A 25,491-nucleotide genomic window follows, 5' to 3' on the forward strand; every position below is an offset into this window, starting at 1 on the left:
ACAATTTCAACTAATTCTTTATTGGTGTTTCTTAATACAATTTATAAACAGCACGGTCGACGATCTACTATGCGGAAAGATCTTACTTTATCGCCTTAGAGAAACTGGCTTCTAACTTCTCCTTACAAGTATCACCCTTGAATTAATTATAAAGGTTGTGAGAATTATGGAAATGATCACTGATTCAAGAAGGTCCTGATTGTTAAACAAATTCTCCTTGTAAGTATCATTAGAAGAATGTGAATATTAGTGGTAGGTGCTAAGGGATAACACTTTGAAATTGTCTAAATCAAAAGAATGAAACGGAGCGGGAGATTTCTAAGGGATGACTGATTCCTTCATGTTCGTTCCCTTTGCTTCCATTCTCTTCTGTTTATGGTTGCACTGGTCAACACTTGTCAGATATCTCTTATACAAATCCAAACGTTTTGGTCTTGATAGCCAGTAGAAGCTTGCTTTTAAGAATAGCACGTGAAGAGTAGAGTGGTATGTACAGCCGGGAAATACACGTATTAGCAGTGGGAAGCTGATGATCATGCGCAGGTTTGACTGTTACCGATGGTTTAGGTTGGAAACCTTCCTCGCTGGCAGGGAGTGCTGGGCTTGATGTCCAAAAATAGACCTTCAAATAAAGAGCTCTGTGTCATAAGCTACTCAAGCTAGAGGATCAACTGTGAACCAAAACTGTCAACTATGAAATATACGTTCTTTAACGATTGGTTTTAGATAAGTAACATTTCTTCAGCTAGATCGAATTCGTAGCCATTAAATAACGTCAAAAACTGGTTTCTGAGTAGTGTGTTCTAAACTTAGATATGGTTTAGAAACAGCTGTTTATTATCATTCATATAAACGTTTTAAACACACAAGACAAGTCTTTGACGAGCGTTTACAAATTCCCTTTCAACGGCCACAAGGTTACTATTTTCAGTAACATCCCCACGAAATTTCAACGCAGTAGAAGTGTGGTTATTTCACGTGCCCTGTAAGTTTTTTTACGTTCTTTACATTTGTACCATAGCTTCAATGCTCACCAAGTCTTGTCTATCCGAATTGCTCATCTTTTCAACAATGGACCAAAACCACTTCTTGAACTTGAGCAACTTTTCAGCTCCAGCACCTACCGAGAGCAAAGAGAAAGATGCAGGGTAAATGCAAACAACCGCGTGACACATGACGACACAACGACATCGCATCAACATGGCATGACATCTGAGATCACATCATGCCAAACGATATGATATTTAACGGAAAATCATAGAACGTGGCACAAAAACAGGCGAAATGTTATTTGACTCAATAACATCCTGTGCCTTGAAATTACACCTCACTTCAAATGACGAGACCGCAGGCAATTTGACTATTACTTTCAGATATCTCCCATCTCATGGAATCAAGTGTGGCTCATGAAACCACATGGTGTCACATCGTAAATCATGTCATATGACTTAGCTCCACATGGCGTTGAACGACGTCAAATCAAACCTCAAGACATAACTTTGTACTCCATGACGTCACACCAGGACAGCATCGCAACAAATAACATGACAAACATATTGTGATAAGATGTTACATCATCACGTTCATTTCATACCTCCAGTCTCGTCGTTAAAACAAGTGTAGCTCGTCAACTGTTGTACGTTCACCTCACCACAACCATTCAACAACAGGCGGAAATCTTCAGCTGTCAGGTTATCAAATGCAGATAAGGGAATCACATCCAATACTCCATTTCGTAGAGCCTTCAACAAGAGTAACACAGTTTTAATTCCCAGGATGTGAAAATGTTAACACAGCGTTCGATACACTGCAGATCAAATTACAGCTTAAAAAGCCACTTGAACAAAGGGAGATCTCTTCAACTCATACGTGAAGCACAAATTGAATGCAAAACCTCTGCAAGTCCCTAAAAATAGGAACTAAATTTCTGCACGAACAAACATTTTGAAATCGCCCTCTACACTGTTTGGTAAGAATATTTTGAGGCACTTTTGACAATTAAACTTTGCAAAACCAGAAGAAGCCAATCAGAATAAAGACAAAAATAAGAAGGACCCAATGAGATCGAAAACTACCTAAAGCGCGGGAAAACGCGATTGACCACGTAACGACTTGTCTCTGTCTTGAATCTGATTGGTTCACATGGTGCGTGTTTGACTAACCTATCATACTTCCAATACTCTACAGAAAAATGTTTTAAAACGCAGAAGAGTCATTCAAGTGATACTTCATAGCATCCAAATTTACCTGGAGCGCCTTCTTGTTATGGCCCACCATTCTGTGCTCGGCATACAGTCGTACATAGTCATACACGTTAGATGGCGTCACAGAAACATTTTTTCCACCTTTGATCAATTCCACTTGGCCGCCATCGCCTTCCTCCACAGTGGCCTGGACACTAAATGTCAAGTCTAGGCCCTTGAAAATGTGCTCGGCATTTGGGGACGTGGCTTCGACGATGATTTTCCGTAAGCTTTCGTAGAGAGTAGGGTCGAAAAATGCAAGGTCGTGCCAACCAATCTAGATTAAAAGAAAACTGTTTTTACCAATGGTCCCCTTTAATGAGTTAATTTATGATCTTAGAGATACTTGGTACATTTTAGACTTCATGGTCCTCCCTCAAGGGTTTCAAAACGCACGTAATTACTATATAGTTTAAAAGCAATTATTCTTTGAAGGCGCAATCATGTTATCTGGAATAGAGCAATAACATTTGCAGAGCTGGAGCCAAATATCAGCTGTTTAGCCGTACTTGCTGTGATTATCAATATCAGCTGTTTAGCCGTACTTGCTGTGATTATCAATATCAGCTGTTTAGCCGTACTTGCTGTGATAATCAATATCAGCTGTTTAGCCGTACTTGCTGTGATTATCAATATCAGCTGTTCAGCCGTACTTGCTGTGATTATCAATATCAGCTGTTCAGCCGTACTTGCTGTGATTATCAACAGAGCCACCGCGTTTTCTCGGAGTTTTTTCCTTCAACAATTACAAGAAATCAGGCAGCCACCATTTTAAAAGATTACAGTAACTTATTTTGAAGTCCCCACGCGCGGGCGATTATCGAAAAATCAGACTGCGTGCATTTCTATATCATTTACTTACCCTTCTTGAGAGGATGTGCTTTATAACATGTCTGTTAAGGTTGATCGGACACAGTTCGTTTTGTAGAAGACACAATCCTATGATCCTTCAATACAAGGGTCGGAAAATTAAATTCACTTCAGCTCTAATTGTCACATGAAAGGAAACAACCAGAAAAACGAACAAAAGAATAGTAACTATATGTACCTATGGTACCTAGTGTTACCTTTGGACAAACAGAAACTGGGTTATAGGCTTCTGTTCATGGTTAACGTACATAGCTTCCTACTGATGCAACCACAAAAACAAGCAAACAAACAAACACACAAAAATCTAGTTGCTGAGTGTACGAAAGTTGCAGCATAGTCGAAAGAGAAGGCTGTTTGCTGAGAAGAAGAAAAACATCACAGTTTATCCTGGGCCAAGAATTCCTGCGTGGCCAATCGAACACTACTGTTTAAGAAAACAAAACTTAACAACACATAATACACGACATTACCAAAAGAGAACCACTTAAGCCTGATACCGATTTTCAGTTTGTTCTCACCTTCCAACATTCCTAAAGCAGTTCAATCTCTCTTCAGAGCACTTCCCTGGGCGTGGCGAGTAGAACCCAGTCTTGCCTGGTTGGTAGAATAACGGAGCACTATCGTCCTCAGAATCATCCAGGTCCGCACCAGCGCTAAGGGGGTTCTCGTCTGCATCCTTGACTTGTTTCCTAGGAAAGAAAAGAACTTCATTCAGATGGACGCGAAAACAACTTTGAGCCAGTTTAGAGAGAGAGAATCAACATCAGTCAAATGTGTGGGAAAACTTAAGAAAAATCTAAGTTCCCCGTGAGGTTCCGAATCACAGCCGGCAATAACATCGTAAATCAAACAGCAATTTACTTAAGAAATGTCGGCCTTAATGAACCCGCGAGTCAATTTTTGCCGGTATCTGCAATAAGATCAAATTGCTTGAAGCATGCCTTGCGATCTTCCGGGTGAGGGTGACAGTTAGTGATGTTTCGGTGACCAGAGCGGAAGCAGAGTACTGTCGATCATATCGGATGGTGTACCCTTAATGATAACGAAAACATCTCAGGCAGCCAAAGGCTTAATATCAAACTAGTCGGTGAGTCATGAACAGCTTCACAATTGGACACAATTTCTCCTCTTTACCTTCCAGACACAAGAAGTAACTCAACAGCTTCCTCCACTCTCTGCCTCAATGTGTCTTCACTAGCCAACAGTAAAAGTAGCTGAGCAGGAGAAAGCTCGAGAAGCATGCCGGTGATCTTGCTGGCCAGAGACTGAAATAGAGTAAAAGGGAATGTTAAGTTGATCTAAGATCTTACTAACAATTCTTGACACTGTCTGCCATATTTTTCTCATGATATTAACTCAGTGAATTCCTCTTAAATCAAACAACATCCCTTGTAAGATCTTTGCGCTTGCTAATTATTTTTTGTGTAATTTTGTATTTAGCTATTTCGTCCTTTACTTTCTCATACCTCCTCGTTACTGTGTTTTTGTTAAGTTTGTTATCGTTTTTCTTCGTCAGTAACACACATTTTGCGCGTTTTTCATACCATCTAATGAGTGGTTTTGAGTCAAAATAGCCCCCGTAACAATAAGACATAAGTCGTTTTCTTACAGGCTGCAAGGCATGGACTCGAGGATACAGCCTCTCTCCTAAAGACTGCCTGTGGTACGGCAGTGGGTCACCATCGGGATCCTCTCCATCACCAGTGCTGCTGCCGCCACTGAAATGAAAAGCTCGTGCATCGGCTGACAGCTGTCTTCTTGCATCACGTTCACGATCACGATCTCGCTTGTATCGGTAACTTGTTGCGCGTCTGATACGCTGAGCTATACCTGTTGGTAGATCAACACATCGTCAGTGTCTATCACTTAGAGAAAGTTGTCTAATGCATCACGTGATCCCGATCACGCTTGTAATGGTAATTGTAGCACTTGTGATGTGCCGAGATTTATCTGGTGATACGAAACATTTTAACTTTTTCAACACAGAGAAAACGGCCGTGTATCAAACTAAAAGGGAGAATTGTTGATCAGCTTCAACCGGTAGATAACAGTTATTCTGTCTTATAAAATGTTCAGTACAGAACAGAGTTCTAATGATATTATCGAGACAGACAAAGGTTTAGTCAGGAGTAAAGAGCCCTTCTTTCATGTAATTAGGTCCTCTTCACCGATCCAGCAGAGTAACATCCGCTACTTCTTGGGAACGTTCTTAAGACGTCATCTGGTAAAATGGGGTCAGTTATTTAAGAGTAGCGATATTGAAGACCAAATCCAGCCTTACTTCTGCTATTATCAAGAGCTGGCAGCTTTTCTCCAGAAAGGAACGCTTCACCAACTGCAGTGTAATAACTTCTCGCCACACCGCTCCCCTCCCCTGGTTCGTCCTTGAATGTCACCTTAACACGGTGTATAGTCATTGGTCGAGACCTGGGACAGCGCCGGCCAAACTGTGTGTTTAACTGTCTGATGGTTTGTTGAATGAGAGAGGCACGGTCGCGTTCAACCTAGGAATATGAAAAAAGAACTATTAGGGTCAATTCGTGTGGCTTACATGAAATACTTAGACTAAACACATACGCGAAAGTTAATGTAGCTTAAAGCGACTGACTGATTGACTTCCTCGCAGACAGCCTGAACGGTTATTTGACTGACTGACTACCTGATAGACTGCCCGTTTGCCTCTCTGCCTGCCTAATTGACAAACTGACTAGCATGCTAACAGATTGACAGACTGACAAATGACCTCTTACTTTGGATTCCACTTTAAGAAAAAGTCTCGTACCTCAATAGTCAAGTCACGCTGGGTGGAGTTCCTAAGCCGCTCCATCTCTCGCCTAAACTTGGTCTCTTTCACATCAAACCTGCCTAACTCGTTCAATACAGACGAAGGCTCGGATCCAACGTCTTCCAGAAATACCCGGCCGAATAACTCCACACACAACCTCCAGCGGCCCAACAGGGAGTTAGCAGAAGTTCCATTACAGATGACAGGTTTGGAAGAAGAGGTGGATGCCGTGGGATTAACAGTAGATTCGGAACTTTTGCCACCTGACGTTGAGGGTTCAACTGAAGACTCACTTTCTGTCACTAGAATCATGAGAATTTGAGAGTAGTTTTAACTTATGTCTAATGTAATCTTCTCAGCAAAAACGTACTCCCAGCTTCTTTAGGGGCCTGCATCTATTGTTATTAACGTGCGTCAATTGAGAAAGTCTGCGTGTTCTTCTTGATAGAAATCTTCGACAGCCACTTAAAGCTCCGAAAAAGAGCATTTAATTACAGTACTTGAATATACGGGTATTTTGGACACACTAGCTTGTCCTTTATTCAGCTATTTTCTCCATGCACCCATACCAGGTGGAAAGACAGACTGAGAATGTACTTGTTTTTGGTGACACAGCGAAACCTGTATTAAGCAGGGTGGAACTTCAAATTGTGAATGGTAGAAAAGGAACTATCAGCTTAAAAAGCTGTCGGCTAAAAGGTTTCAAATAACAAATACGCGCACTCTTGGCGTCCGATGAGTATAAGCACATTTTACGGTTAAAACTGATTTTTTTTTTTTGGGGGGGGGGGGGGAAAGAGAGGCGAGGGGCAAGGAGGGTTTGGACTTTCATTACAAAAGGCCTTACTGTTCACGTCCATTGCAGACCAGAGCTGTCCCGTGGCGGCACCGCTGGTTGGTCTTGTAGTACAGACCACTGATTCAGAACCTTCCCTCGACAAAGCCATGCTGCTGACCATAGGTGCACCACCGCGGCCACTGTCTGAATGCTCTTGTATAGTACCAAACATCTGCTCTCTGCGTGCTGTGGGGTGCAAAAGGTGTGGCTGAGAGGCAAGAGGTAAGGCTTCCTCTACAGGAGCCTGGTACGGGTCCGGAGGGGTGCAGCCTAGTACGGTGGTGGAGTCAGTTCGCACAAAGAAGCTGAAATCACAACATTTTGTGTACTGAGCATGAACTTACACCTACATGCAGACAACTTGGTAGATAAGTTGCAAGAGTTTAGAACCGCCCCAACTCAATTCCTCCCCCAAACTCCAATTCAACTATGTGCTTTTTCCAAGACGTCGCTTTAGATACAACGCATCTTTGTTGAAGGTTTTTGTTTCAAGTCATCTGTGTTTCACTTATTCGTAAAGGCGGGAAAAATTAAGATTTTAAGCCCTCAAATGATTCAATTTTGGAACAAAGAATGATGCCATCGTCTCAAAAACCAGATGCACCTCGCTAATGTACACCAACAAACCTGTGCAAATTTCCAGGCAAGGTAGGAGTGGGCATAGGTTCATCCTCAACATGATCTGTATCATCTTCATATTCATCGGCGTCCCTCTTAAAACTCGCACTATCTTCATCATCGACATCATCACCACCTTCTTCATCGTTGGGTGTGTCAGTGGTAACAGTCTTCTCTGCACTGGATCGGTTCGCCTGAGAACTGGCGTTTGGGTTATTACGTATGTAGTAAACTAGAGCGTCCAGAACATAGGCAACATGGCGCAAGGAGGACACATCCAGTTTGGGTAGGGAGTCTCCGTGCTCGTTTGAATGGCCTCTCAAAAGGGAAAGAACGTATACCAAGAAGTCTTGTCGACCAGTGTCCAGGTTACTACTGGTCGCTCCATGTTTACTGTTTCAAAAGATGAAAAAGAACATTGACAAAAATAAATACAAAATAACTGGAAGCGGCTAAAGGCACCAAAAGCTGTTTTCTGTCAAATGCCGCTCTCGCACGTATTCCATAACTATTCCAAAGAAAACTGCGAGAAAAAGAGCCCCTCTTTTGAATGTCCAACCAGCCGTGGGATTATAAAACTCTTCCCCACAGCACTAAAACAAATCTTCCCTTCTGCCACCCGGTACGTCAGTTGCTGTTGGTGATGACAACTTCCTTACCCCTCTTCCGGTTAGGAATTAGAATTGTCGTTGGTTATTACAAATTTCGTGCTAAGATATTGGGCGTAGAGTCAGTTCTGTCAAACCTTAGTTTTCTTTACTAAGGAGCTTAAGTCTCGTTATGTCACTCCAAACTAACGCAATGTACTGTCTAAAATCACTTACCGTCTGACCACAGATCTTTTCCTTTTGTTCTCCAAAGCTCTCAGAAGCGTTGGGTCTTCCCGTGTTCTCCTGTCTTTGTTGGCTTTAGGATGAAACTCGTGAAGCGGATGGGAGGGATGGGAGGGGTCGGTAGCTGCTGACAGAGACAATCCAAACCTAAGCTGAGCTTCGGTGCAATCCAACACCACTGCCAGCCAGTTCCAAGCCGCTTGAAGCTGCTGGTCTGCCAGTACATTAATCTCTGCTAAGGCCGATGGGGTAGGTGTTAGGCTGTCTGCAGGGAGGGCAGACGGGTCCTGAGCGATGTTGAGCAGGTCGGTGACCTGAGAAACAGTAGAGCACAAAGGATTGTTAGCTTTTTCACAAGAATAAAAGAATTAATTTCATTTCGTTACCTGCCACAAACACTGGGATATACCTCGTAAAGTAAAAGATACCTCTGTTTATGGCGCAATTTTTAATGGAGTGCCGACGGGAATCAAAGATTGCATAGAATTGGCCATACTGCGCCCTCTGTTTGGTTTACAAGACACCAGTGACCGCACGATCAACCAAAAACGAAACTAAACAAAATGGCGGCCTGATTATTGGCGTTTTCCCGCGCTTCAGAATGTTTGCTTATATTTCCCTTGAGCCTCCACTGGCTGCTTGAGCAATTGTCTTCATTCTGATTGGCCGGTGAGATTACTCTGGTTTTGGTTTAACAACACTTGATTAAAACACACTGTAATACACAGAAGCAACACACTCCCATGACAGTAAAATCTAAACCAAGCGTGTACCTCGTTGAAAACGAATCGGCCCAATCCACTTACCTCCCGGACAACAATACCAAAGGCTCGCGCCAGTGCACTGGCAGAGTTACTCATACTAAGCGCACCACTGGTCCCAGTCACTTCACTAGAGGCTGCAGTACTAGCAGCTGCGGCGTTGCCACCACTTCGTCTGAGTGAGCTGGAATCAACGTAGATAAACCCTGTACCGCTGGTGGGCTGCGGAGTGGCTGCACTATTACCTGCAGCTCTTGACTGAGAGTTGTTGGCTCGTATTGCCCACTGCATGGCATGAGGGGTAGCGTTGGGGTCCACTCCTGAAAGACGGAATAAAAAAACATCATGGCTATGGGAATGGTGACACCTATATCAAAAGTGTAATTTCAGAAAATGTTCTTAATATCTCGCTTTCACTTTTTTTTCCTCCCTCGTGGGAAGAGACCTTTCCAAGGCACTGCGTATTATAGCGTCGCTTCCTTATGTCTAGAATGGAGCGTAGATACTTTACCTCCAGTAGGTGGTCTATTCTCGATACTCTCAGGTATATCATACGTTTCCACCACCACCTCTTCTTCTTCCTCTTCTTCTTCCTCCTCTTCTCCTGTAGATGATTCCTCTTCAGAGTACAACTCTACATGTTCACCATGCATGCTGGCGCTACCATCTGAACCAACTAGTGAGCCTGTGACACGACTGCGGCGGACACTCTCAACAACGTTCACTTCACCGACCTGGTAACAAACAGACAGAAAAACAAAGGATTACTGGCGTGAATCTAAATTTGGAAAAGAGTCCGTAATACCCCTCTTATTAAATGTACCATCTGAAACTGGACGCTGGGAACAAACTAAATCGGACGAACCCGTGCAGAATCGGACGGAACCGCCCAAAATTTGAACGAACCCGTCCACGACTGAACGGATCCATCGAGAAGCGGGTGGAGGCGTATCCGACAACTAAGATCGGACACAGTTCAACACGGCAGGCTGATGGTCACATGAGGCTTACACTAGTACATGTACGTGTCTGAAGGAGCAAGTTGTACCTGACTCTCTTCACTGTCACTCTCGCTCTCGGCAAGTAAATCCAAATCCATATCAGATTCATTCCCAGCTGCTCCGCTTTCAATTTCTTCATCTCCTACTTCTTCGTGGCTCTCTGTTTCCATCTCTCCTCCTTCAACAACCTGACAATAAAAACATAAAATTTTCTTGAAATAAATACATATGCATTATTTGGAGCGTTGGCAAAGCTATCCATTTTCTCCTCACTATTTAACAACAGAGTGACGCATGACACTGTTACCTCTACTTCTTCTCCATCAACAGCTGGTCCTTCCACAGGCACAGCACTCTGTTCCTGCACACGAGGAATAGTAACAGTCTGCCTCCTCCTGTGCCTCTGAGTTCGCACACGATGAATACTGGGTCTCTCCTGAGTGGCGGCTTCCTCCACCGAAGGCGTGGAGGGTCTCATTGGTAATGGTTCCACAGTGAATAAATCCTCACTGGCTTGAGTAGCTTCTAGTGTAGAAGACAACAGACTGAATGGTTGCGCTGGGCGACAGATGCCAAGCCGAACTGGAGCTAAGATTGCATCGGCTACTTGGACAAGTTCCGGAATGGCAATGGTGGAAAGACACTGGAAAATGCGCTGACACTTGATCAACGGTTGCGCGACACCTCTGTTTCAAACAGGAAATGGAAACAAAACCAAATATATTAGCACTACTGAGTCCTGAGCTTGTTCAGTTTGAGAGATGAACACTAACACGCGTGCATAACCTTTTGCGCGACACCTCTGTTTCAAACAGGAAATGGAAATAAAACCAAATATATTAGCACTAATGAGTCCTGAGCTTGTTCAGTTTGAGAGATGAACACTAACACGCGTGCATAACCTTTTTTCTGGATAATGTATGAACATAATTGTAGGAAGAAAGTGAATGGGTCCTCGGAAATGGACGCTTTACGGCGACAATACAGAATATATTAGAGAATTAGAGAAAACCAACCTTTCATGGTCAAGCAAATAACAACTTATGGACAAAAACACTTACACTTTGCGTTTGCCATTAGCAGGAGCCATTTGCGATGACAGGACAACAAACACTCTGGCTACAGATCTGATAAAGCGCTGAGCCAGGCTCAGTTCATCAGATTTGTGAGGATCGGTTGAGTTTTCAATGGCATTGACCAGAGTAACTAGAAGCGGGTCAAGTATCTAAAATGTTAACAGAAAAATGGACAACAATTAATAGACTCAGCCACGTTACATGACTGAATTTGACAATCATAGCTTGGTAGAATGAGATATCACGAGCCATGCTCTATTGATAGAAATGTAGAAGTCACACGTTACCTCTGGGCCGCATTTGGCTACAAGACAGTGTGTAAATGCATCCAGCCGGACTGTACCGGGCTGACTCTGAAGACGATCTTCTTGTTCAGTTAGAGGAATCAGTTGACTTGCACCAGCGTCGGGCAAACCACTGCTCTCGTGCGCATGCGGTCTAAAAATGGTAAGTAGTTTAATCTTGTGGCCATGTAACTTACCGAGAGTAATACCATTTTTAATTTCGTTGAAAAGATATTCTCCCTTATCCCTTTAACTCCCAAGATCTGATTGTCAATTCTCCCTCTCGCTGCTATACATCTCCTTGTACATTAGTTACGAGAATTTGGTGTTAAATCAAGATAACAACTTCTACCTTTACAGTTTGAGTGTTTTCATTACCTGTTTGCTGGATAATGTATGGATATTGTAAGGAGAAGTTACATCCTCCCTGCGCACGCAGTATTGCATGTTTCAATTTTTTCAGATTTCTAATGTAAACATTTACGAGGGAAAGATCGACTTGGTATGACGACAAAAGATGTAAAAACTGTTCCAAGTTTACCTGGCATCTCCTGGCGTACGACAACCATCTCTCAACATTGCACTCACAGCTCTCCAGTCCTGTAGAATAAACTCTAGTGCCTTACGCGCGAACCTTGGAGGATCCAAGTCGTGTTCAGGAAGAGGCAAGGGCGTTCCACTCGCACCAAGCGTCTTGGTCTTTGCTTTAGGACGTGTATCTGTTGTGGTGCGATGAGGTCGGAACTGTCGCTGCTCCACAGTTTGTCGAGCCACTGTTTGAGCCAAAAATAACAGCAAATGCTCTCCTCTGCAGAACGAATGGAAAGGTGCTTTAAAACACAGTGTTCTATAGTTAAAGCTTTAAGAGTGATATCAGTTAATAAAAGGAAAACATTTAAGGCCTGGCCATGCTTCAACAAAGTGAGGTATTTAGACTAAAAATCAGGAGTACCAATTTTAAGATTTGTCAGATATGTGTCAAACGTAATCCTGGGCTGTAATGCTTTTGCATTGTTATTCCACAAAAAAATTTCACGACTACATTCAACAGTTCCTATTTTCTTTCTTTTGTGTTCGATGTCGAGGAATTAGGGCAGCTAAGTCGACTAACCTTCCATTTGGTCGGCTTACTAGGTCAGTCTCTGAAACAAGTTTTTTAAGGAGCTGGGTGCGAGCAGCCTGGGAGCCTGGTACCAAGGCACGGCACTTGCACTTTTCCCAGCAGTCACAGTAAGCAGTGGGTGCCGTTCTTTTCAATCTGATTACATAACAAAAAACAGTGTGTTTAGTTTAAAAATGTCATTTTAAAGTACATTCACTGAAAGACCTGGCACAGCTGCTAGTCTTACTTGCAATCATGTCCTCTGTGGCAAACTCGCGCACACTCAGTACAACAACAGAGAGAACCAGTCAAACCACAAGTGCGGCATTCAAAGATGTCTTGATTTATGTGCTCGGTGCCGGTCCAAGTGAACGAACAAGTATCATTACAGCAGAGAACATGCAAAGGAGAGGCGTCTGGGTGACTGTCTGATGGACACAGCATGGACATCAGGACACTTCTATCAATCTGTCCGTCTGGGCCAGTCGCCAGGTACTTGGCAGTGGCAAACAGATTGAGGGCAGGATAGTAGGACCGGCCGCGAACGGCAGCCATGAATGGGGTGCAGCCATCTGTATCCCTGAAGAATAGAGAAGATGTAGTAAATAGCAAAAACAAAAGAGTAACAGCTAACAGAAATCAAATAATGAAACCGGGGGAATTTATACATGTCTAAACAGGCTCTCTCTTATTTCCAGCTGACTGCTTCTCTCTTAATAACTTAAATTTGTTTAATTTCAAATGCATTTGTTTTAAGGAGACGACTTAGTCTAGTAGTTTTAAGCGCTGTAGTCCTGGGTCCAACTCCTTCACTCTGATGCTCAAATTCTTTGTTTCTCAGTTGTTCCGAGATAAACTTTCCACACTAAGTAATTTTATCAATTTCCTTCCTATTACTTTATATACTCGTGTACTTGTAATGGATTAACCCCAAAATCACTACAAGTGTTTAATACGAGATTAAAAGTTCTTCTTTTAAAAAATTTGATAATCGAAATTTCATGTTTTTATGTAAGAAATTGAACGAGATGTTAATGGATTATCCCTCCTTACTTGGCTGTCATGAGTTGCAACAGGAATGGCGCTAATACAGCGCTATTACACAACAGATTTAGACACTTCAGAGCTTTAGTCTGTGTCGACAATGGTTCAGAAGACTTGCTGGAGCCTGCTGCCGCTGCTCCGGTTCCTCCTACTGCAGCAGCTGCTGTGGATGGCGCTGGTGTAGGAATTGTCCCTGACGGAGCCGGGGTTAATGGCGGACCTGCATCGTCATCTCGCGAATCTAAACAATGAAAGTTGAGGAAGGATTAGCATGTAATTTCTCCCTACGATTCCAATACGTAATCAGACAACACAGAAACTTATCAGCACGAAAAGGTTTATGTTGATATAACACCAAATTCTCTCGTTTGATGTCAAGGTAATGTATGGCAGTCAAATGGAAGAATTACTTGTTGGATCTTGAGAGTTTAAGGATTACGACTAGATTGTGAATAATTTGCGCCGTCACTATTATCAAATCCAGTCAAAGGAATGGTCTCAAATGTGGTAAAAATCCAAAACACATTTAATCCTGTTTTCAAACTACATTAAAGTTAAAACTAAAATCTTGAGTGACGACTGAGCGAAAACGACTAGAATTAACGACTGGCCAAAAACTCAAACGAGAAAGTATCAAGATTTGAAAACAATGATTTGGCAAACTTGGTTTCTGGACACCACAACTGAGTAAAATAGTATTGGACTTTTGGTCAAACTGTTGCCGTTCTGGTACTTAGTGTTCTCAAGAGAATCTTTTAGAAGGTAGTCGAAACAAAAACACTACTTAGCAAAGGTCTAAATTGAATTCAGAAGGAAGATAAAAAACATAATGCTTCTGAAGTAGCCGGCGCTTCGGAAACGAGTAGCCAGTGCTTCTAGGTAACACTGAGTACCCACTACGTTTTTAACTGATACTTGTTACTATAACTAATGCGCTTGGAAGTGAAAGTGGTAACCTGGAGGGTCTGGTGGCCAGTGCAAGGTAGGTATAGGGGCATCTTCTTCCACATCAAGTCCTGCCAGGGAGGATGTCGCCGATCTGGCCGCAGTCACAGCTCTCTGCATCATCTCATGCATACCCAGTCTTGACGACCCTGCACTGCTTCCTTGCCCACTGTTACCACCCCCATTACCGCCACTGTTGCTCACAGAGCCTGTATTATTAGTGGCAGATGAATTGCCGGAACCACCATCTGAGAAAGAAGCAGAGACAAAACCTTGATTGAGCATGTTACACATTTAACACGTGTACAAATTTTGCAGGCTGCGTTGTAATTGTATGGTACAAGCCATGAGAAAATTGCCGGCTGCAGCATATGTTAAACCAACACATAAGAGACTGAAAGCTTTTCGTAATCCGTTTGAACCTTTTCCATCCTTAGCCGGTCCTGTTACCCATTGGTTTATTATTGGCTTTTTACTTTCTGTCTATTTTACCACACTAATATTTTGCGGTTTCCTTCTAGCTGAAAATAATTTGGTCACCTCTCTTATGTCTTTCTATCTCATTGAACATACATTTTTTGGGTCTCTTTTATGACGAAAATGTTGGCAAAAATTTGACACAAGTTTGTCAATTCCAATCTGTTTTAATCTACTCCATCCTTAACCATTTTGGCTCCTTCTTGATTTCTGATTAACCAATCAATACTAATATTTAGAGGCCTTTTTAAACTTGAGTGTTGTTTTGCCCAGTGCAAACGATATTTAAAGGAAGCTAGTTGAAAGATAAGTGTCCTTAACTCACCACTTGAGCGAACAGCTGCTGCAGCGGCTGCCACGGCAGCGGCGAGAGCATCTACTGCACCCTTAATTGACTCTAACTTGTTACCAAGGGCACCTGTAGCCGTAGACACACTGCTACCCTGAGATTCAACTGCTTCCCCTGGCTCGTGGGCAGATGTTGGGAAGCTTCTGGAGACGCAGGCGTGGAGAATGTTTCTATTGCCATCACATCGTTCCAGTAAAACTGCTTCTAGAAGGCTACCCATGTTGACTGTACACACAGTATAGTCAAACATCAAGGAGAAAAGTACATTTTAATCTTTGGAAACGAGAGAAGCAGCTAAAAACCAAAAGTGTAAATCTGAAAATTGCGAAGAGCATCTAGAGAAGCGTTCCCTACGACTCACATTCAAGAAGGTAAAATTTTTGATAAGAGCTCTCAAGTAACAAGAACATGGTCTGTTAATGTATGTCTGGTCCCGCGAGAGGTAAGAGTGAAGTTAATACGGTGTCTAATTGTCTGCTCAAGCAGGCAGTAAGCGCGTATCCCAAAAGTACATATTTACGTACCTTTGCCGGCGATTAAAAACAATTAGCAACGCAGGTTTATGGGTAATTGTCCAAACCCGTTTCATGCCTTGCCTGTATTTTTACAGCAGTCTTAAAATCAACATTATACATCAGCTTATGCTGACTTACCAGGATCTGCCTCCATGGAATCAAGAAACTGTTTAATAGCTTCAAAGTCACACTTCAGAATGTGAGTCATCAACTGCTGGTTCTGCAAATCAACGATCATCAATGTATACGTAAATAAAAGGAGAAAAATGACAAAAACAAGATGATGCGATGAGAACATATGCCAGACTACAAAAAAGACATTTAATGAATAGCCAATGGTGAGAAGTCACGAGGTGAACGAGGTGAAACAAAAGTCATGTCAATGTGTACAGGTATATGTAACTTACTTGTACAGCCAACACTACCACCAAGGCTCGGGTTTTGCACTCAGTTCCTGGTCTGAGAGAAGTGACACCCACACCAAGACTTTGCAAAGGTGGAAGATCCTAAAATGAAAAGAGACAATAACACATCGAATAAGTCATTCCCAGTTGAAACAATTTCCATATCTTGGTAAAATAAAAACTGCATTATCTGCATCCTGCACAGTTAACCTAATAGAGACTTAAAGAATGACGTTTACGTCGTTTGCAATTTGTCGCACAGACAATTTTTAGCTCCCTAAAGCTCAAGCGATGAGAACATTTAAGCAAAAAAAAAGTGAATTATGAATCCTTACAGTCCAAGCTGGATCTTTGACAGTTCCGAGAAAGTTCTTTGAAAGAGGGAACAATGCTCCGTTTGTGTCTGTCATCATTATTAGAGAATCCTGGAAAGTAACAAACAATAAAAATTTATGATGAAGAGTTTTAAAGCAATTTTAGCTACCAAATGTAATGTTTTTTAATTTTTTGTCCTTTCAGCTGCATATTGTTAAGAAGACTGGTACTTTCTGTCCCTTGTCTACAACCCTGTGCGTGTGTCTTTGTTTATGAAAACAGTACTTATTCCTTACATCTCCTGTTGGGTATAGCTGAATATCTTTCACTCCAGGCTGACTAAGGAAGGCTGCGCAGTCTTTTGGCATCGTTCCTCCGGGTTCGGGTTTGGAAGATGCTAAGCTGTAGAGAGCATAGCGAACGCCAGTTGACGTCTTCAACATCACATGAACTCCTGCCATGGAAGAATGTAGTACACTAAGTAAAACAAACCAATGCGAGCTAGACACGTCATAGTAAACATATGCTTGAAAACTGAAAGTACCTTTACAGTTGACAGTTACCGCAAGAGGTCTGGTGCCCAATGGAACGGAGAGCAACTTTGGTGTCCGCTGAATACAATCAGGAATCTTATTGGCAGCAGATGACTTGACCAGCTTTAATAAAGCAAACAAAATTTTTTAGACCTAACATCATATGTTCAAACTATAAAGGGAGATCCATATACGTCCTTGCTTCCAGCGATGTCGATAGCGCTATCGACATCGCTGATCCTGGCAGTATACAGGCCGCGTGTCATATATGAAGTTCGTGATGGGCCTCGCTCGCCGTAAAGTCTTTGTGGCTCAGTGATAGAGCATCGGAGAGCGGAATTCAACGGTCTGAGGTTCGATTCCTCATGGGGACTCAGAATTTGTTCTTTGTCCCACGCTGGTGACAAGACAAAAGACATATTTCTCTATTTCTTTACCAAGCTCAAAACTAACCATCTTTCTTAATCTATTTATCATTACAAGATGTAGCATACCTGAAGCTCGTCCTTGCGCAGAAGCCGCACATCTTGTAAAAGAGAACTATTTTCTTCATTTAACAAAGCAGCAGCATGAAGGGAAGTGTCTTTGGGTGGGAATTTAACTGCGGCGTACGGTCCATCAACCTAACACATTAGAACGCAACAAAACCATTAAATACACAATGTTTGGTGTGTAAAGATTCATGGCATATGTGCTATGCTTTTTTGAGTCAGCATTTTTATATGAATGATCTTTTGAGCAAGATATATTCATAAAAATATTCTGTATGTTTTCACCTTGAGCACTTTTCCAACAGGTATGTTCCGCTTATCTTCTACAAAGATAACATCCTTCAAATCCCAGTCCTGAACTGATTTATCCTCCGCGGAATCTAATGATGGATCCTTTTTCCGCTCTGAAATTAAAATTGGAATGATAATGAAGTAAAAAATAATGCACTTGCATTCCAAGGTACGACTTGCATTTTACCGTAGTTACAAGAATTTCAAAGTCGCCAAAAATTGAAAGCATAAAATTCCATGCATGTTCTGAAAATGTTGTGACAAGCAACTCACTCAAGCCAAGAGAGCCAGGAACATCACTATCTTGTTCATCAATAACTGGTGGACTACAGCTGGCTTCCTCATTTCCCAGTGGAAGGACTTTAAAACGGCACTTCTCATCCAAATTCCAAGCTGATTCTAACAACTGTCCCATGCGTGGAATGCCAGAGGAGATGTTGATACCAATAGAGCCAGGATGATAAAGAGGACAGCTACGCAAACAGACCTGATGATCAGAAATAACAATGGAAATTACCTTGTATGATCAACTTTGTATAGGTAATAACATGATTTCGAGTGCAATTTGGCGTTGATAGGCACAAGTAAATTTTTCAAAGGCAACAAAATTGCACGAGCCCGAGGGGCAAGTGCAATTTGTAGACTTTGAAAGATTTACAGGTAGTTGTCACACCAAATTGCAAGAGAAATCATGTTATTACTTGTTAACAATGTACATGAAAAACCATCTCAGAAAGTCAAGATAAACGAAATTTTGAAAACTTGCGCGCGCTATTTGTAATTTCCACTCGTTTTCAGATGATCAGAAACGCGTAATGTTTTCATGTACATTATAACACACAATAAAGACATACACATGGACATTCACTTTAGCAAACACTAAATTTTCTCCCTGTCTTGGTCACTAACGGGAGATTAAAGGTTTAGTTGCCAAGTGTGTAATGTGCAAACACATACTGCATGAGTGGTTGCACTAGGGATTACATTACCTGAACACCACGCACGATGCAGCTAGTAAAGGTTGTGCGATTTCTTCTTGCCCTGGCACGAGCTTTTTCCAACAGTTTCTTTCTCTGCTCAAACGGCAGTACACCCCTGTGGAAATGATATGTATTGATCATCAAACAAATTGCCATTAGCTAACGTGATTTTCAATTGATTATTTTAAAGAAGAAGCAGATACTTACCACCAGTACAAGGCTCCAGATGACATTTGGGCACAAGTGTACAGTGAGCATGTGTGAATTGCTACAACTTTGTCTCCAGAGAACTCTGAGAATCCTTGGGTGGCATGCTCCAGTTTACTGGCAATAGAGCTAAGAGTTTCATCAACCCATGTAGCTACCTACAGGGAAATATCATCAAATACAAATAATTATTTGATTATTTCATACCCGATGTCATCAGCAAAGGTATTGCTAATCCTCTCATCCAAGGTTACTTAAGTGTTTTCTCAATTTTCACCAATCATTCACCCATATCCACTTATAGTACTCTTGGGTAAAGAGAGGCCCTGTAAGAGTGAAGTGCTTTATCCAAGAACAGAACATAGATATACCAGTTAAATGTCTATAGCTTTGGAACTTGGCACGATAATCATTTGGCAACCACTTCTCCCAGGGAGTGATAAAGTTTTCTTATGAACATTAATACAAGTGCAACAAGATCTAGAGGGCTACATGTACATGTAGGGCCAATAAGGAAACTTCTATCATAGCCATGTCAGCCAGGGTGCTGTATGTTGTACATACCTTTCCAGTCTCTGTGAGTACAGATGCCCTTATAGAGGAAGCAGATACAGCCACAACCTTCTCATCTGCAAGACCAAGAGACCTGACCCTGGGATGATATATTGCCGCATCTTGTTCTTTGTAGGGAAGAGGATCTTCCCATTTCCATTGGTACAGCTTCCCATCAGCCCCTACACATATCAGCTCTGAATACATGGCAGCAATGTGGGTAAAGCATGGGAAAACACCATCCTACAGGAATAAAGGAAATATTTAATGAAGGAAATTCTACCATGCACAATGGTCTATTGCAGTCACAGCTTGTCCTGGTTTCTTTTGAATGAAGTTATAGCTACCCCTTCAATAAGCAGCTGCCAGGGAAAACATTTTGTCTCGATTAATGATTAAATGAGATTTTTAGTTTCTTACCGTGCCTGTTTGCCACCATTGAAGTAGATCTGCCACACTCACAGGATCAGCAGAGAAACTCTGAGAAGGTACCTTGTCCTGAGGTGGTTGTTTGGGGGTGCTGCCTGATGTCCCACAGTCAAGAGCCCCTCCATGGATGTTCCCAAGCCATCGGTCCCTCTCTCTCCTCAGTGCCTCCCTTTCCCTACTTCTTTCCCTGTCACGTTCTGATTCTCTCTCTGTTGCAGTTCTTGAAGCCCTGGCACTACTGTTAGGACGTCGATGAATTGTTCCATACTGTGAACTATAAAACATGTCCTCTGAAAATATTGCCTCTGGATCCACAACAAAAGATGGATCATCCACATGTACACCAGCATCTAGTAGGGACATAAGGTCATCTGGGAGAAAAAGTAACAAATACTTCTTAGTGCTTTGCAGACAGATAAAATGCATCGTTGGAAAAGCTTTCAGTGAAAATCTCACCTCCAGGAAGGTACTCTGGGTTATCATCATCATCCCCATCATCTTCGTCTCTGCTCAGAAGATTGTTCACTGCCAAATTCACATCAAGATTCTGAAATATAAATTCAAATAGCCCATTGTAAATTACAAAGAGGGAAAGGAATGTGAAAAACACTGCATATGATATAAATAAACATGATTAATTTCCCTCTCCCTCCCTCCTCATGGAATCAAAACTGAACCCTTTACTGCAAGGCTAATTATTTATCGCACCTGAACAACAGGCAACTTCAAGTTTACTGCCAGTCTATTTGACTCTTATTACTACACTATGAGCTGTCCCTTTTTTACAGCTAAGTCCATCGCATGTATCAAAAACAATCTGCAAACAATATTGAGAACTCTGGGAGTGCAATATATAAATATGACAGAGGAAACTAACTGTTCTCTGAAGCTCTCTGATGATGGCAGCCCTTGATTTCCCTTGAAGCACAACTTGAGCCTGAAGAACAAAACACAACAATACATTCAATACAGGGCTCGAAATTGCAACCAATACAGTTGCCAATGCGACTAAAACTTTTAACTTGGCTAACTAAAAATTCGAGTTTAGTCACCACTTTGGCAACTATGTTCCTTTGATAAATAAAATATTAAAGGTGAGAAACAATTTCCTTAGTCTCATTTCTGCTTTTCTGCAAAAGGAAATGCAAATTTAGTCTGTTTACCTTTAAGTTAAAACTTGAAATTGCTCTAAGATCACAACTTCCGAGACGACATTACAGCGGCTTCTACATGATGATCGAAAAAATGAACCAGAAACAAGGAAGAGACAAGTGACTTACCTGATTAACAAGTTCTTCTGGAACAGCTGTTGGTGGCACAGCACGAGAGCCTATTGCCCACCCAGATGCTCCCCCTCTTGCACCCCTTCGTACTACACGGCCACGCCCACGCACTGGTGCACGAGCAGATGTCCTTAATGACATGGCTGATGGAGCTGAACCCCAACGACTGAAAAACAAATCACACGACATACTGGCAAATTAAACTTTGTATGTTGCAGACATGGTTTGGAACAGTAATCATTTATAAAGGTTATAGAGAAGGTTTCTTCCCTTAAGCCAATCATTTAATAAAACCTGGAAAGTACCACACCCTTTTTAAAAGGACTGACTACCAGAAAACATTCAGACATAACTTGCCTCCCTCCCCCAACCCCTTAAACACACATGTGATGTGTAAGTTTAGTCAAAGGCACTTGTAAAAGATACAATGGGTAAATGTGTTTTTGTTTACAACCCTTGAAAAGGACAGCCCTGTGCAGAGAAAAATTTATCAATACCTGATAACTGGGTGTCCTGTGAGACCACTTAGAGTTTCTCCACTGTTTGAAAGGACCCAGGAGTTTTCACCTTGACCACGACTTCCACCACCAACTACCAACAGAAAAGGAATTACCCATTATGTAATGATACACCATATCCAGACTCACACATTCCTTATCCATTAATTTCTGCTTTTTTAACTGTTTCTATTGCTCTTTGAGGTGTATATGAAAAACGTAAATGCAAAAGTTAACAAGTGAAAATCTTCCCAACCTCTCTCCTCATAATTCCTTATAACAGCTGTTGTCAGGATTTATTTGAGATCATAGCAGTTTTATCTTTAGTTATAAATTATCATGACTTCATTCATTGCTCAAGGAGAAAATTAATCCTGATCACTCTAAGGGCTTCCTGAAATAAACCAGTATTGTGAGTACAAAGACTGCAAATCAAACACACCTGCATGTAGAACTATGTGAGATGCAGACCTTGCAGCAGTATTGCTGTTATCTTCTTCCCTATAGGGACAAAAACCAAACAAACATCAACTACTATGTGCAGTAATAACTTATACAGAATAATACAAATCACTTCAACCTGTCCAGTTATACATGGAAATTTGACCTTTAGTTTTCCAGTTATGAATACTTTACAGAGAACTTTGTAATACACAAGAACATGTTTATATAGTTATTAGCTCTCATTTTGCACCTAAATCTTGGTCAAAATACTTACACAGTTATGTCTCTGGATGACAGATCCAGCTTGTCTGGATGAAGAGTGAAAGGAACACGGCAAACTTGTCCATTCTAAACCAGAACACACTTATCACTAAAATTGTACTTAATCAGCACTGTAGTATATTCTTGTTCACATTATTATGTAACATGTAAATTGACAACGTGGTGATAAAAATCTCACATGAGAGAAAAAAAAAACCTACACAGCTACCACAGTGAACCTCAACTTTTGAAGCACGAAATAACCCTGAGTATTACTATCACTACTCATTCTAACCAATGTAATATCATGGCAAAACTGACCAATCAGTTTACTTGACTTGACTCAAAACAACAGCACTTCACTTGACTCTGATAATGACTTCCCATAATGTGTTAGAACATCAGTCACTTTACCAAAAAGTCCTTCTAAGGACTGCTCTCATTCAGATAATCAGACTTCATGGTCAAACGTTACTCCAAGGTTAAAAACCATTCACCGCCTTAAAAAAAAATTAGCTGGTAGGAAATAAGTGGGTGCTAAAGGCACGAGGATGTATTCTGTTGACATTGATTTCCTTGTCCACCCTTTCACCTTGGGACCTTATTTTTAAATCCCCTTACTGTCTGCCCTATAATTCTCATGACATTAGTTTGGAGAATTTGGTATTGGATCAACTAATTATCCCCTAATTGATTTTTTTCTATACTCTCGTCACCTTGCCTGCTTGATATTACACGGATATTGTAGGGAGAAATTATGTCTTATCAGTTCTAGAGTGAAAGGGTTAAGTAGGTGGGAAAAACACTGGGTACTGATGCCTCTGGAGAAGACATGATCCTGCTAAATCATTTTTTTATAGAAAACTCTGTATTACTGACCTCCAAAAGAAATGCAACATGCCTTGGTCCCACCACACATTCTTTTATCACTTGATCCTTAAGTGCTTGAAGAACTGGAGAACTGATGAACAGGAAATACAAATTAAAAAACTCCCTGAATTGGACAGCACTCTTTGTATCTAGGGAGCTTGTTTCCTTGAAACAACACAGGTTAGCTTTTTGTTTGCCATGGGAATTACTCTACAGCAACGAAACTCTAGAGCACTGACCAAGGGGAACCTTCACTGCTCTTAGTGCACAGGAAGAATATGTTAAGGCAACAGAAATGAACACAGCCACCCATTCCTAATATAGATTTTGCCATAGAAAACAACACAACAAACAAAACATTCAGTAGTGGGAGTTTTCTTGTTCTAATCTTGACCTAAAAACCCCAGCTGATAAATCATTTTTGTTGGTCTTTGTTGAAATCTTGGCCTGATACACGCCATTCCACTTCGTAAGGTTGAACCGTATAATCAACTTCCATATCTTCTCTACTACTTGAGCACTATGTATCACAACTCACAGTAGAGCCTGCTGAAGTTAGGTATGCATTGCAATCAGACATTATTTCAAGGGCATTTCAATGCTGACTGATACAAAATAACAAGAGATGTGAGAGATTTACAAGAGCCAACTGAGAACTCGTTACCAGTCTACGAGACACTCTTAAAGACAAAATAAGACCACTTTAGCTCCCAAAAAACTGAGTTTACATTTTTTTAAATTTTTTTCTACCAAGATTGGTTTGTACCTATGATAAACTAAGGAAATACGTAAAAAAAATTCTTGTTATAGGCACTTTAACTAAAAACGCTACAGTTTGAAAAAAATAGGAAACCTTTCACGTGTATGCTAGCTGTGTAGCCACATCTGTAGAGATATTAGAACGAATAAAACGTTTTAAAGGACTCGCATCTTTCATTCTTGTTAACATATTTGCACTCGTTGCAGACGCAAAAAGGGAAAAGGATAATTAAGAAAGCTTTTATAAAGAAACATTAAGAGAACTAAAAGTAAGCTTCTCAAAGTCTAGAGGTTTTAACGGCCAAAAACATGTGCAACGAAGAGAAAGCAAGCATGTGCAATTTTCATTGTGCATGTGCAATTTTTAAAAAATCGGACTACATTTAACAACACACATGAAACCACTTTAAGGCAAATCAAGTGAAGAAGTCCCCACGTGCAACAGAAAAACTTCAACACCGAACCTAAGTTTATATAAAAAACATACAGAGCACGTTTTTGTTCGCCATTTTCATCTAAACTAGTCATGCAGGGAGTTCTTTCATAAGCAAAATGTTACCTCAAGAAACCACTCTTTTCCTTTGACTCTGAAACCTCCTTCAGCCTAAAAATTAAAACAGTAAAAGGATCAATGGCGAAAAAATACTCTACTCTTACGCTTATACGAGGATTAGCGGACAAACAAGTACAACCCTCGTTGAAATGCACCGAAATAAACGCATATCGCAAAATTGCTTTGAGCTACCTTTCGTGTAGCTCTTCCACTGTTCCCGGCAGAGGATGTACAGCGATGTGAATAGCCGGCATGATGCTGATAAAGGAGATCAGAAAACTCTACAACATTGATGTTAATGCTGAGTACTTCTTTTTCGACGATAGGAAAACTGCTATGAATGTTGATGATTTGAGCAGAGGAAAGAATATACGCTTAAAGAAAGTTGGAGTCCAGTCTCCTGTCGGTGCAAAACGCCATCAAGGACTTGGTCACTCCAATCCGACCGATATAGTCAAACAAAAGGATCGAGGCGATGAGACTTTGTTCAAAATGTTAAAAATTGGATTTCCAAGAAAGCATATAGTTCTAGGAGACAGGGCAAGAAGAAAGATTATGGCTCTCTCGCAACCGTTCTCTTAGGTGTCACGGAGCATTACGTGACATACTACTGAGAATCGGCTGACTGCGACAAGGCCTGATAAGGTACAACTCTCCAATCTGAATTCAAAGTGAAAAATGTTAAATCCTCTTTAAAGTCTCTGGCCCCTACACTCTCGATTAGCCTTTTGAGAGTGTTAGTGGTAATCACTCTCTATCATATGTTTGGCCAAGAGCTTACGCATGTCAGAAAATTGAGTAATGATAGGGACATTGCTCAGTACCATAAAGAACCACACCAACATCTATTTTGGTGGAAGATCCTAATTGTTTGACTACTG

General features: G+C 41.4%; 1 protein-coding gene across 1 annotated transcript; it reads right to left on the reverse strand.

Moving 5' to 3' along the window:
- LOC131790973 (E3 ubiquitin-protein ligase UBR5) lies at positions 1–24,970 on the reverse strand. Its single transcript, XM_059108275.2, has 46 exons — positions 24,803–24,970; positions 24,617–24,661; positions 23,308–23,389; positions 22,442–22,515; positions 22,166–22,224; positions 21,724–21,817; positions 21,224–21,392; positions 20,821–20,880; positions 20,400–20,490; positions 19,935–20,314; positions 19,527–19,757; positions 18,963–19,120; positions 18,765–18,870; positions 18,049–18,262; positions 17,770–17,888; positions 17,488–17,616; positions 17,005–17,116; positions 16,757–16,914; positions 16,481–16,570; positions 16,149–16,247; positions 15,880–15,961; positions 15,203–15,451; positions 14,412–14,648; positions 13,465–13,696; positions 12,659–12,991; positions 12,421–12,567; positions 11,851–12,117; positions 11,313–11,463; positions 11,011–11,174; positions 10,257–10,635; positions 9,997–10,137; positions 9,460–9,682; positions 8,994–9,268; positions 8,179–8,501; positions 7,364–7,747; positions 6,746–7,041; positions 5,896–6,200; positions 5,395–5,617; positions 4,723–4,943; positions 4,248–4,378; positions 3,632–3,802; positions 3,106–3,190; positions 2,248–2,520; positions 1,595–1,742; positions 1,035–1,120; positions 1–622 (listed from the first exon to the last, which is right to left on the reverse strand). Exons 1-46 carry the CDS (start codon positions 24,862–24,864, stop codon positions 410–412), a joined length of 8,271 nt encoding a protein of 2,756 aa, XP_058964258.2. The 5' UTR covers positions 24,865–24,970; the 3' UTR covers positions 1–409.
- Between the last annotated feature and the right edge of the window lie 521 nt (positions 24,971–25,491).

The sequence above is a fragment of the Pocillopora verrucosa genome, chromosome 5 (genome assembly GCF_036669915.1).
Source record: "Pocillopora verrucosa isolate sample1 chromosome 5, ASM3666991v2, whole genome shotgun sequence".
In the NCBI taxonomy this organism is placed as follows: Eukaryota; Metazoa; Cnidaria; class Anthozoa; order Scleractinia; family Pocilloporidae; genus Pocillopora; species Pocillopora verrucosa.